We start from the raw sequence: 13185 nt of genomic DNA on the forward strand, positions 1-13185 counted from the left end.
AGGTCTAAAATCCATGACTAAGCATCCACTTCAATTGCAGATTTAAACAGAACACTTATTAGTTATACATATTTGTGAGAAAATAAAATGGAAAACCAAGAATCGAGCTCAATCTTCAATGCCTTGTAATCATTGGAGGTAATTTGCCACTAAACCAATAAATTAGTAGATTTAGTGTGCTTAAACGAAACGAAGAATTAGAGGAACCAAAAAGAAAAACTAAAGAAAGGAATGAAGAGCTGAGAAGGTAAGTAGTAGAGATAAATAGCTAGGGTTCTTGCTCGGAATTTGTACACAAACAAACAAATCATTTCCCATCTGTCTGCAAAACAAATATTAACCTTCTACAAATAAAAGCTAAGTTCTATGAACATAAAAATTAACAAAACACGCGTAACTTTTCATGACAGAAGTTTACAAATTACATAGCCTACTAGTTCGGAGGACTTGGGGATGCCTCGACTGAATTGTGCGTCCTTTGATCATAATCCGATGGTTGATCTCCCCGAGTCTCTGTTGGCTGCACTTCCGATTTCTTCTTCTCCTTGAGAATCACTTGCCTCGGCATTACCTCCAGCAAGAAACTACCTCCGTTCCACACAGATGCGGAAACCTTGAGCATTTGGAAGATAATGTGCAGTTCATACGACAAGAAGATAGGGACCGTGAGCGCCATTGTTGCCACAGTAAATACGGCTTGGAGTAGAGTGTACATAAGCAAGCGATTCTGATCCCCAAGCAAACCACTCAAGCGCCACCATACATTGTTTGCTTTCTGTGCCTTCTTTGAGAGCTCCCTGTTGAAAATGACATCAGAATCGGGGAAAACGAAAGAGACGAACCAAAATGCAAGGGATGATGAGGAGAGAGAGGTGGTAAAAACCTGTAAGAAGTCATGACTTCGGGATCTCTCAACAGCCTTTGTCGACGTAGAACATTGACAATGAGAAAATACAAAGCCTGCCAGAGGGTGTAAGCAAACAAGGGCACCCAAAAGAGCCATACCCAAAGGTAGGACTTGTTTTCTACGTAAGGCCACGAAGCTCTGCGAGAAGTTCCTTCCGGATGCATCGCTGCAAAAGTTGCTGGATCCCACCATCGTATAGTGAAGAAAACTAACCCTGAAATAAACCTATTGTGTCAGGGGCATGACATTTATGAATATTGATCACTACAGAGTACGCAACATAAACTTTTAGGAGAAGCTCGAACATATATTGTACTAAACTATGATTTGGAGGTTTGACTTGCAGGTCCTGACTGCCGAACTAAAATACATACATAACCATTCAAATAGTTTTACTACTATTCCGTGCTAAAGACTATCCTTAAATACATTTACTACCTTGGCCACAACTAAGGCATGATCAACTAATCTGGTTGGATCTACATTTTTAAATCTATATGAGACCATATAACCACCACAAAAAGCTATCTGATCTTAGATATGTGCAGTTCCATGCACATGCTATAGCACAAGAGAACTGTTTTAGGCAATTTTTCACCAATAAGTTGTAACAATTTGAAGCCGTGGTATTAATTTTCCAACTAAAAAAGATAATAATTTAATCATTACAAAATTGTTTTAAAGGTACTTCATAAGAACATGTAAGGAAAGAATTGACTCACCGGGTAAAAGATGTATGAGGACACTCACAAGTTTGTCAAGAGAACTAAAAACCAAGCTACAACGCCAAACAATCAATGCCCATGCTAACGGCCCCTGGTTGCAAATTTGAATGAATCAACAATTGTACAAGTGAATAGTCACTTCATCACAAAGCAAAGCAATTAAGGAGTTCTTGCTTACCTCAGCAAATGAGAAGCAAACCATGAAAAACTTTTCGTTCCTTGGATAAAGAAGCAGGTCAACCAAAAATATCGTGTTGGCATAGTAGCAAAAGTCCTAGAACATACAAACAAGTACATTACTTCCTCATTTTTCATCAAAATTAATCGAAAGAAAAGTAAAATGTACATAAGTAAAGGATGATAGGAGTATGACGATTTTCTACAAAATATTGAAAAGGTCCCACCAAGCTTTCAATTGTACACATTAGGGTAGAAGCACCATAAAAATTCTTTCTACCATCTATTAGGACATGGAACTAGTGTAACACTAGACCACTATTTTTAATTTCAAACCAACAGTTGTTTCCTCTCTTATCTCCAACTTTTTATGATGTATTTATTCTTCTTTGTCAATGTAGGTAAGACAATAATACAGAGAGAAGAACAAAAGAACTTAGAACACAACCAACATTTTTGCCACTACACTTTGTTATCTTGGAAACCCTATCAAGTCGAAATATGTATTCGAGATGGCAAAACCACCCCCGCCCCTATGATTTAATTGTTTTACAAGAATGGTTACCACTCTCGTCCAATGTATACGACGAATACCCTGTTTATCCACATGCGGTAACAATTTACTAAAATACTTTAATTCACTACTAGAGGTCTAGATACATTAATTGAATAAACGGATGCATTTAAAGAAAACAACAAGAAATAGCAAAGCTTACCAAAAGGTAGTAATGCCATTTCTTGAACCGATAGTATATCCAACGAAGAGGAACAAAGATGAAATAGAACAAGCAATATACATATCGCGTATCTTGCGGTCCTGTTAAAAGAAAAAAAAATGTAAGAAACAAAATCAAATGTAATTGCTTTTCTCAAAACAGCAACTATTACAACCATTTGATCAATCAGGAAACCTTACTTGCTCCTAAGAGGAAGCAAAATCCACCGAAACTGAGAACCCCCACAAAATGCGTCACCTAAATCACGAAAGAACCAACTTATATCATAAATTCCCAACAAAAAAATTAACAAACCCAATACATTCACTTCACAGAAAGACGCAAATATAATACATATTATTGAATCAAAATTCAATCACATGAAATTGGTTCCACATAAAAATTGAAGTCCTTACCTTGTTGATGAACTTTTCATGCTCCTCAGCTTGTTTGGCGATCTTCACAGCCTGCTTTGAGAGGATCTCTCTGGTCTGAACCGCTTGTTTCGACAAAATCTCTTTGGTCTGAGCAACTTTCTGGAAAACCAAGCGTTCCCAAATCAACAAAGAAAAACTAAACACAACCCACAAATCAAAATTATGATTTCTGCAATAAAAAGCAAAAAAGGAATCGAATTTGGTCGTACCTTTGACCGATCTTTCAACCGTTGCCTCATTGCTTGGTGAAACGAATCCCCATTTGTTTCCTCTATAGGGTCGTCGCCGCTGGACATTTTTGCTTTTGAGAAACAGAGTTTTAGAGAGAGGGAGAGAGAGGGAGAGAGAAGGGGAGGGAAAGAAGGAAGGTGGTGCTTAAGAACAACACAACAATCTGTTAGAACCTTTATTTAAATGGAATGGTCTCTCTTCTTCCACACAACAAAAAAAGTTCATACCTTTTTCCATGTTAAAAAACTTGGTTGTTTCTAATTGTAATTTTGCTTTTTTTTTTCTTTGATATTTTATTGCTATTTTCGAGAACTGTTATTAGTACTTAAAAAATTTTATTCTACATTCTTCATAAGTGTATTTTTCATTTTAATTATAAAAAATTTAAAATAACAAATAAGATTTTTAAAATGCTAATAACAATTACATTTATAAATTACGTAATATTATTAATTTATAAATAAATAACAATAAAAGCGAGAAAAGTCATTAAACAAGTTACAATGTAAAGTAGTTCTAATGAGACAACTCGTTAAAAGGCTCTTTGGTGAAACGTCCTTTAAACTTTTTTAGTTGCCAGTCAGATATTGTGCGAAAATAAGGATATTTGGTGAAATGTCCTTTTCCTTGATTAAGATTCACTCTCAATTTGATATTTTAAAGTTAGCGGATAATATTGTTTTTTAAGTTTATTATTTCTTCTATTAATGTAGATAATATTATTTGTTTTTAAAAAATTAACAAATAGAATAAATTGGATCGCTTAATTTGAATTTGATTTCTAATTTTTCAGCTCATTTCACATTCAGTTTCTCTCTCAAATGCCTAAATATATTTCTCTTCAATTGTCCAAATTGCTCAATATGTAGACTCTGAAGTGTAAAATCTAGTGAGAATCTCAATTCCCGTTTTCTCGAGAAATTTCGATTTGAGGAATGATGCATGGTGCGGAATTCATGTCCTGCCACGTGCAGGTTAGTGGTCGAAAGGGCCAAAAGCATCCGCATACGTGGCGTAAGATGATGGTACCTTGACTCGTGGCAAAACAACGCGGAAAGCAGGGGACTGAAAATAGTTATCCTGCGCCTGGGCCAGTGGGCCGAGTTCGTTCTTAAAGGAGCATTTTTCTATTCTGGATGAGGATTAAGGCATGGGCTTCCATCAAACCCAAAAATATAAAAATGCTCACATTATCCAATCAAAATAATGGTTCTAAAGTTTGGAAAATGATAATTCTTTTCTTAGGGATCCTAGGGATCTCGTGATCATGACCATTCATCATACATTGTGCGATCAATTTTCGTTAGATACTATTTATATTTAATTTCAAAATTTAAATTTTAAAATGATTTCTGACCACACAATGTACGATAAACGGTCATTATCACGAGATCACTAGGAAAAGGATCCGGCCAGGATCATTTTCCCTAAATTTTAACACCCAAAGAAAAAAAACGGTACACGAGTTATGAGTTAATCTATGGTGGAGTGATGGTGAGTGTGGATGAATGTCAGGCGTTGATTTATTTTATAATTTCATTATGTATAGACGGTTGATAATTATTCATGTACGTGTGAGCGATTGTTTTTTTATGTTTATCATACAACTTTGAAGGTTTTGAGGAATGATGATAGAAAACTTTCTTATTTCCTCTCCATCGTTGCCCTTCACAAACTTATTCCCTCAATAGTCAGTATCATGTAGAATTTATATGATCAAAGATCGTCGACTTAAAATTAGTGAGGTAGAGCCCAACAATATATATGTGTTCCATCTTTATTCGAGTGATGGTATAAATAATGCTACAAATAAATAGTGAAAATAACATTTCGAGTTGCTATCGTATCCCCTTTTAACTGTCACCAATAACAAGTTAAAAAGTTTTCAATGATCCAACATACGCTTATGGCACTTGGGTATTGAAAAATAAGAAAAATGGGCAATAATTGGCATAATAAGATAAACGGATAGATCTCACAGGGTGGAGCGTCATTTTAAAAATTTGAATTGGGTGGTCTCTTTGTTGTTTTTTTTTGGTAAACGTCTCTTCGTTGTTTTTCTTAGCTTTTGGTGTGTACTTCTCATGATAGCTGAATGATTAGATATCTAATAAGGCTAATCCTTGCGACTTTCTATGGGAGGAATGCTATCTTAATTCTTGCAAACAAAGTATATTTCCTGTATAATTTTTACAAAAAAGTATTCGAATCAGAAATAAATAAAATTTTATACAACAAATATACGTTATTCAAAAAAAAATAAAGGTCAAATTTTTTTTCGTAGTCCTTGTGGTGGCATGACATTTTTAATGTGACCCTTGTGGTGAAAAGACTTTTAATTAAACTCTTGTGGTGAAAAGACTTATTAGCAATTGAGGTACAAATTCAAACTTTCGTTAGTCTTCCATTAAATAAACTCACATGACTATCACATGGAGGGTCAAATTCGTCATTTCAATTCAAATTATATTCTATTCCATGGACATCTAGTATGAGTTAAGGTTTAACGGAAATTAGATTGCATAGAAAAAAGCTTGAATGTAAATGGTGAAACTAAAAACCTGTAAAACCACGTCAATGGCTAGGAGAAGAGGTGAAAGTGAAGCTGCGTATAATTTCTTAGGTATGATTTAATTTCGTTTGGAAATCATAATACTTCTAATAAACCATTGTTTTTTTTCCAATGCCAACACGTCTTTGATCATGAGTTAGAGTCTTAGTCTTAGTTGGATTTTCATTCTTGTATCAATTTGTACCCGTCTGAATGCATATATGCCTTTCAATTTTGTCTTTAATTGGTAGTGTGGTTTGTTGCACGTAGTAGTTGGCCAGCACACAACCTTTCAATTTTTTTTTCTTAATCTTCTTTGAATTTTAATTATTTAAGTTTCTTACGCTCTTGAAGTTCATATGCAAAGGGCAGACCTGAAAATTGAAATTTCTGCACTGCCTTTCACCCATTGTCTTCAATTCTTTAATTCTGCAATGCCTTTCACTCGTCTGAATCCATAAACTGCAATGTCGTTCACCCGTTGTCTTTAATTCTTTAAGTTATTCTTGTAAATTATCTCTCATTTTCCCTTGTTTCAATTTGCTTTGTGCACTGGAATCAGATGCCAACTTTTTAACTCACAAGAAGAACAAGTATATGTCATAACTCACCAAGAAAGAACAAGCGTATACCTAAGTCATACTAGATGTCCATGGAATAGGATGTAATTTGGATTGAAATGACGTATTTGACCGATCCATGTGATAGTCACATGAGTTTATTTAACGAAAGACTAACATAAGTTTGGATTTGGACCTTAATTGCAAACAAGGCTCACCACGGGAGTTTAATTAACAAGTTTTTCATCACAAGGGTGACATTGAAAGTGGTATGTCACCACAAAGACTACAAAAAAATTTTGGCCAAAAATAAAATAACATTCCACCACCCTTGAGGAGAAAGTATTATCATCAACAACAATAAAATGTGGATGTCAGTTGTTGCTTCTACGCTCCCTCTTTGAATTTGATTGGAGATAAAAGAGAATTATAATTTAAACTACATATTAATGTCATTTTTTTTGTTAATTAAAAGAGAGTGAAAAGATAATTTAATCTTCTACCACAAAATAAAATCGTTGGTAGTAAAGTTAAATCACACAAACAAAATTTTATTGTAGTGATCTTAGCATCCTCTAATTTCCCTAAAAAAAAAAAAAAAAAAAAAAAAAACTTCTCTCTCCAATTACACGTGCCTCTTTTTCTCGCCTCTCTCATTCTTATTTTAAAAACAAAAATAAAAATAGTTTCACACACAAAATGGGGCATATGCTAGTAATATATTAAGAATAAAAGTAATTTTGTTTTGGTAAACAAAACTATAAATATATAATACTTATTTTGATGCAAAGACTATAAATATTTGTTTACCACAAACAATGATAAATTAATAGAAATATTTAAAAAACATGGGATTCTGCCCCACTTTTATGTAACTTAAGACGTGTTTACTTGAAATGATGAAAGTCCTAACGGAAGAGAATCTTCTTCGGATTCACTTTGTGAGATTCTAGGGATCCTCGCATCTTAGCCGTTTATCGTATATCGTGCGATTAGTTTTCGTCAGATATTATTTGTGTTTAATTTTAAATAAAAAAGTCAAATAATTTTTGACAGTACGATGCACAATGAATGGTTTTGGATGGTTCAAATTCCAATCCTAAATGGGAAAGTTAAAGAGCAGAGAGAGAATGAAAGTAGATGCTACTTTTTTCCGAATCAATTGAATTTCTGACATTTCAAACATTCCATTATAAATTGTGCAGTACAACAGTTATATATTTTTAACCAAACAAACAAAATTATAAATCAAAATAATTTCAAATTTTACATATTAGTAAAAACGGGAAAATTAAATATCAGAATAATTCAAATTCTCATTCCATTTACCAAAAAGGAGTTGTTTGCCAAAACCATGTGAGTGGTTCTGGAAGCAAAGTATATATTAATTTAAAAAACAAAAAATGTTTCAGAAAACCAAACGTGACACCTAAATCCTGGTTTCCCCTTCATCTTCATGCAACCCTTTTGTCTCATTGAAGGCAAAATATTTATTTTGGGCTAATTACGTTGGTGCCCACAAAAACTTTTATTAGGTAGTTTGGCAAAGTTAAATCAAAATTAACTAAAAATAGGACCCCCACAACTACAAGGAGGAACATTTCATAACCTTTTATTAACCTTTTATAATCTTTTCTCCTTTATGCATGCACATGCTTATCTTTTACTTTTAAAATGAATTGGACTAATAAAAAATCAAGAGACAAAATAAATCAGAACTTGAAGGAGAAAATGTACGTGCGACTTTCTAATGATTGTTCGTTGTTTACTTATTCGGAATGAGCCTTTCGTTGATCTGATTCCCTATTTATTTTAGTATTGGATTACGAATCTTGATGTGAAACCCAAATTTTTAAAATTCCATTTATGTTAATAAATACAAAGATATTATGGATTGGAATAATTCAAATTCAAGTGTTTTAAGAAACAAAGTTAAATCAATAATCGAAATAATTCCTATACCCGTTTCTTGTGAATAAAAATGTCATATATTCGACCCCCAAATCTTAAATTGGTCTTTACAAGCTAATTTACAATCATATACCAAAATGAACCACAAGGAAAATAAACAAAAGAAAGAAGGACTAGAGTAAAAGGATACAGAAACTATAGGGTATGTAATTAAATACAGTAAAATTCCGGGGTCTCTTCTAAACTACATACTCTTTTTTGGTTTTGTTTTTTTTTGTTTTCTTTTTCGTTTGAAAGAGGCAGCAGCAATTCAAACAGAGAGAGAAAGAGAGAGGGAGAGAGACTGACAGAGAGAGTTTGGGCGACAGAAACGCTGCTCAGAAACCTCTGAAACTCTCTCTTTCTTTTGGATTTGGGATTTCGTTCCTTCCTCATCTTTATATTCAAAATCTTCAACACTTTTCCCCAAAATTCCAGCTCGGAATTTCAAGCTGCGACTTGAATCGTGCAATTAAGGGTTTTGGTTGGTTCTCGATTCACCAGCAAGCTTCTAGCTCAATTCGGTAATTAAATTTTCACTCTTCATTAATTTCTAAATTCCAATTCTATTTTCAATTATTCGCAATTTCTGTGAGAAATTAGGATTCCCCAATTAATTTGAATTCTCAAAATTTGCTCCTTTAGGTGAATTTTCAGAATTGGGTTTTGCTTAATTTTGATTGTTTTTTGTGTTTCAGTTTTGAATTTGGAAATTTGCGTGTAAAAAAGTAAACGATGTTGTCAAATTGGGAAGGTGGGAAGAAGAGGGGCGGAGATTCCGGTAATCGGAAGTTGTTGAATGAGATTGAGGGTATAAGCAAAGCCCTCTATGCAGACAAAAAGCCCTCTAAGAGTTCACTTCCGGCAGGGAGTAACCCGTCAATGTCTCTAGGGAGGAACCGTTTACCTGACCCGAAATCGAAAAATAAGTCTGGTGGTGAAAACTTGTTAAACAAAGAGAAGAGGTCCTTTTGGAATTGGAAGCCCTTGAAGGCGATTACCCATATCCGAAACCGTAGGTTTAACTGCTGCTTTTCTCTTCAAGTCCATTCCATTGAAGGGTTGCCCTCCACTTTGAATGAGATTAGTCTATGTGTACATTGGAAGAGGCGGGATGGTATTTTCGTTACTCATCCGGCAAAGATTGTTCAAGGAACGGCAAAATTTGAAGAGAAGTTGACTCACACATGCTCAGTATATGGTAGTAGGAGTGGGCCCCACCATTCGGCAAAGTATGAGGCGAAGCATTTTTTGCTATATGCTTCTGTGTTTGGTGCACCAGAACTAGATTTGGGGAAGCATAGGATTGACCTCACGAGGCTGCTTCCCCTGACATTGGAGGAGTTAGAGGAGGAGAAAAGCTCAGGGAACTGGACGACGAGTTTCAAATTATCAGGAAAGGCTAAAGGTGGTTCATTGAATGTTAGTTTTGGGTATACAGTTCTTGAAGATAATCCCAGTGCGACAGGAAATAGCCAGAATGTTTCTGAAGCATTGACTTCAAGACACAATAACTCAAGTATAAGGCGTGCTGAAACTCTTCCTAATCAGCAGTCACAGGCCTCGTCTCAATCCGTGGAGGGCATAAAAGATCTTCATGAGGTTTTGCCAGTATCAAGGTCGGAACTTTCTAGTTCGGTAAACACACTTTATCAGAAATTTGATGAAGAAGAGAAGTCAGATACTCCAGTTGACAAGCATCTTGATCCCATAAAAACGAGTTCTTTCCCATCACCTGATTCTGGTAAAGAAGTAGAAAATGAATGTGAAGACAAGGAATTTTCCACAGTTGAACAGGGCATAGAATTACCATCAAAGGAACTGGCGGAATCAGAAGTTGTTACACAGGCTGCTGATGCTTCTCCTGCAGAAAGCCATTTTTCTGAAATCACCGCTGGTGTACAGGTAGCAGTTGAAGCTGAAGCTGAGCTTGAATCCCAGGCCGAGGAAAAGGGTCGTACCAATGACCTTGTGGTAAGTGAGTCCACTTCCAACAGAGATGCCTTATGCACCAAAGAATCACTCATGAAAGAGCTAGAGTCTGCTTTAGGTGTTGTATCCGATATGGAGAGAGCAGCACTAGAATCTTCTCCTGAAGACCAAAGATGTTATGTGGAAGGGAAATTAGACTCGAAAAAAAATATGATGGGGAGGTCCCATAGCTTGGATGATGTTACAGAATCTGTTGCTAATGAGTTCTTGAGCATGCTAGGGATAGAGCATAGTTCATTTTCCTTGAGTTCTGAGAGTGATCCCGAGTCTCCAAGAGAGCGTCTGCTAAGACAATTTGAGAAGGAAGCCCTTGCTGGAGGTTGTTCTTTGTTTGATTTTGATGCAGGCATCAGTGACCAAACAGACTATGGCTACACGCCTTCAACTGAGTCTGGTTGGGAGAATTTATCTGATAGTTTTGATTTCTCGTCTGTGATTCAAGCTGCAGAGGAAGAGCATCAGATAGCAGCTCAGGCAGTAAAAAGTAAAGCAAAGGCCAAAATGTTGGAGGACTTGGAGACAGAAGCATTAATGCGAGAGTGGGGCTTAAATGAGATGGCCTTTCAACATTCTCCACCAAAAAGTTGTGCTAGTTTTGGAAGTTCAATGGATTTGCCTGCTGAAGAACCTTTTGAATTGCCTCCTCTTGGAGATGGGTTAGGTCCTTTTCTTCAGACAAAGAATGGAGGGTTTGTGCGGTCCATGAATCCCTCACTTTTCAACGAGGCCAAAAGTGGCGGGAGCTTGATCATGCAGGTTTCTAGTCCAGTTGTTGTACCGGCAGAAATGGGTTCTGGGGTAATGGAGATATTGCAGCATTTGGCATCAGTAGGAATTGAAAAGCTTTCTATGCAAGCAAATAAGTTAATGCCCTTGGAAGATATCACTGGAAAGACAATGGAGCAAGTAGCATGGGAAGCTGCACCTACTTTGGAAGGACCCCAGAGGTTTTTGCGTCTTGTTTGTACACTGGATTTTTAGTTTGAAGTCCAATACTTCCTCATCTTTGGTGAATGGTGAGTGTTGTTAACTTTATTGCATGTCGTTATTGTTGCAGGGAATTCGTGGTGCAGCATGAATCAGTTGGACAGCATACATCCGATGGGCTAACAAGAGCTAAAGGAATTTCATCTGGGCCTAAGTCTAATAAGTTAAGTTCGAGCGCAGCAGGCAATGAGATGGGCTTAGAGTATGTCTCTTTAGAAGACCTTGCTCCTTTAGCCATGGATAAAATTGAAGCACTCTCAATTGAGGGGTTGAGGATACAAGCTGGGATGTCCGATGCAGATGCACCTTCAAACATCAGCGCAGAGTCTGTTGCGGAAATCTCAGCTCTCCAGGGCAAGGGTGTCAATGTTGGTGAATCCCTTGGTTTGGAAGGAGCTGCTGGGATGCAGTTGTTAGACATAAAAGACACTGGCAATGATGTTGATGGATTAATGGGCCTCTCATTAACTCTTGACGAATGGTTGAAACTTGATTCCGGTGAAATTGATGATGGTGATCATATTAGCGAACGGACTTCTCAAATCCTTGCAGCCCATCATGCAAACTCTTTGGACATGATTCGTGGAGGGTCAAAGGGAGAGAGAAGGCGTGGCAAAGGAGCTAGAAAGTGTGGCCTATTGGGGAACAATTTCACAGTAGCACTGATGGTGCAACTTCGTGATCCACTACGAAACTATGAACCTGTTGGGGCACCAATGCTTTCTCTTATTCAAGTGGAAAGAGTGTTTCTCCCACCGAAGCCAAGAATATACATCTCGGTTTCAGAACTGAGGAAGAATAATCAAGAGAATGAAGAGTCTGAGTCAGTGGGAAAAGAAGAAATAAAGGAGGAGATGAAAGATGAGAAATTGGCCGAAGTGGAAGCTATTGCTCAGTTTAGAATCACGGAAGTCCATGTTGCAGGTCTGAAAACCGAGCCAGATAAAAAGAAGCCATGGGGTACTGCAAACCAGAAGCAGTCCGGTTCCCGCTGGTTGCTTGCTAATGGAATGGGGAAAAGCAATAAGCATCCATTTATGAAGTCAAAAGCTGCTCCAAAATCTTCTGGTCCAGCAACGACAAAGGTGCAGCCTGGTGATACCTTGTGGAGCATCTCAGCACGCGTTCATGGCACTGGAGAAAAATGGAAGGAATTGGCGGCTCTAAATCCACATATAAGGAACCCAAACGTTATATTTCCGAATGAGACTCTCAGATTAAGCTGAGTGGATGCCTGGATGGTGAATGTCAAGGTGAATTTCGAATTTCCAATTGGGTAGTGCTTTTGTTCTTGTCATTATGCAGGCGGGTTGTGAACGAATCAATATAAACAGGGCATTCCCCCCGGGAAGTTTGATGGCCATGCTTGTGAGGTTCTTTCTTGTTGTCACATGAACATAGTTGACTGATAGGCAAGATGAGATGAAAGGGAAATGGTGGTGGTGTATCATCGTCTCTCCGTTGTAAATCCATGTTATGTAAGTATACGCTTGCAAGCATTGTAATGTATGCCCATCTGAGGGAAATGAATATAAGTTTTTATCACCGTGATTTACGACGAGTATTATTCGAACTTGAGTGCAAAGTTTCGAGACCCAGTGAAGCAAAGGCTAAAACAAGTTTTTAGTCCATACACCTTCGTCCATGAATGTTCAATAGCATCGAATTTGGCCTATGTAGTTTGCAAAATTTTCCTCGAACTTAAGTTTATTTCAATAAAACTACAAAGACGAAATGCAACAACGGGAATAAATTGATGGACGAAAAGTGAGAATCTGATAAATTGCCGGGACCGGTGTTTAGCCAAGGAGGAAATACTTCCCGACAGTGCAACATGTGTTTAGGCATATGTTCTTAAATGACACAGCAAGGAGGTGGCTAGACACGATTATTTGGTGTTGTTGACCATGTCCCAGGTCAGCTATACACACACAGATTTTCACATTTCACCA

The 13185-nt window shown here is 36.8% G+C and overlaps 2 protein-coding genes across 2 annotated transcripts; one reads left to right on the plus strand and one right to left on the minus strand.

Moving 5' to 3' along the window:
- Positions 1-255: 255 nt before the first annotated feature.
- LOC137715348 (glycerophosphocholine acyltransferase 1-like) lies at positions 256-3349 on the minus strand. The gene is made up of 8 exons (XM_068454643.1): positions 3172-3349; positions 2942-3061; positions 2726-2783; positions 2526-2626; positions 1811-1906; positions 1630-1723; positions 884-1121; positions 256-797 (listed from the first exon to the last, which is right to left on the minus strand). Exons 1-8 carry the CDS (start codon positions 3256-3258, stop codon positions 434-436), a joined length of 1158 nt encoding a protein of 385 aa, XP_068310744.1. The 5' UTR covers positions 3259-3349; the 3' UTR covers positions 256-433.
- Positions 3350-8520: 5171 nt separating this feature from the next.
- Positions 8521-12778, plus strand: LOC137735936 (protein PLASTID MOVEMENT IMPAIRED 1-RELATED 1-like). Its single transcript, XM_068475291.1, has 3 exons — positions 8521-8778; positions 8953-11193; positions 11304-12778. Exons 2-3 carry the CDS (start codon positions 8990-8992, stop codon positions 12457-12459), a joined length of 3360 nt encoding a protein of 1119 aa, XP_068331392.1. The 5' UTR covers positions 8521-8778; positions 8953-8989; the 3' UTR covers positions 12460-12778.
- Positions 12779-13185: the final 407 nt, after the last annotated feature.

This window comes from Pyrus communis, chromosome 1, assembly GCF_963583255.1.
Source record: "Pyrus communis chromosome 1, drPyrComm1.1, whole genome shotgun sequence".
NCBI classification, from domain to species: Eukaryota; Viridiplantae; Streptophyta; class Magnoliopsida; order Rosales; family Rosaceae; genus Pyrus; species Pyrus communis.

Coding starts and splice junctions, on each gene's coding strand:
- LOC137715348 (XM_068454643.1), bottom strand. CDS start 3,258: ATGTCCAGCGGCGACGACCCTATAGAGGAAACAAATGGGGATTCGTTT. Junction 3,062..3,171: donor GGTTGAAAGATCGGTCAAAG/GTACGACCAAAT, acceptor TTGGTTTTCCAG/AAAGTTGCTCAGACCAAAGA. Junction 798..883: donor GAAGTCATGACTTCTTACAG/GTTTTTACCACC, acceptor CATTTTCAACAG/GGAGCTCTCAAAGAAGGCAC.
- LOC137735936 (XM_068475291.1), top strand. CDS start 8,990: ATGTTGTCAAATTGGGAAGGTGGGAAGAAGAGGGGCGGAGATTCCGGT. Junction 11,194..11,303: donor ACTTTGGAAGGACCCCAGAG/GTTTTTGCGTCT, acceptor TTATTGTTGCAG/GGAATTCGTGGTGCAGCATG.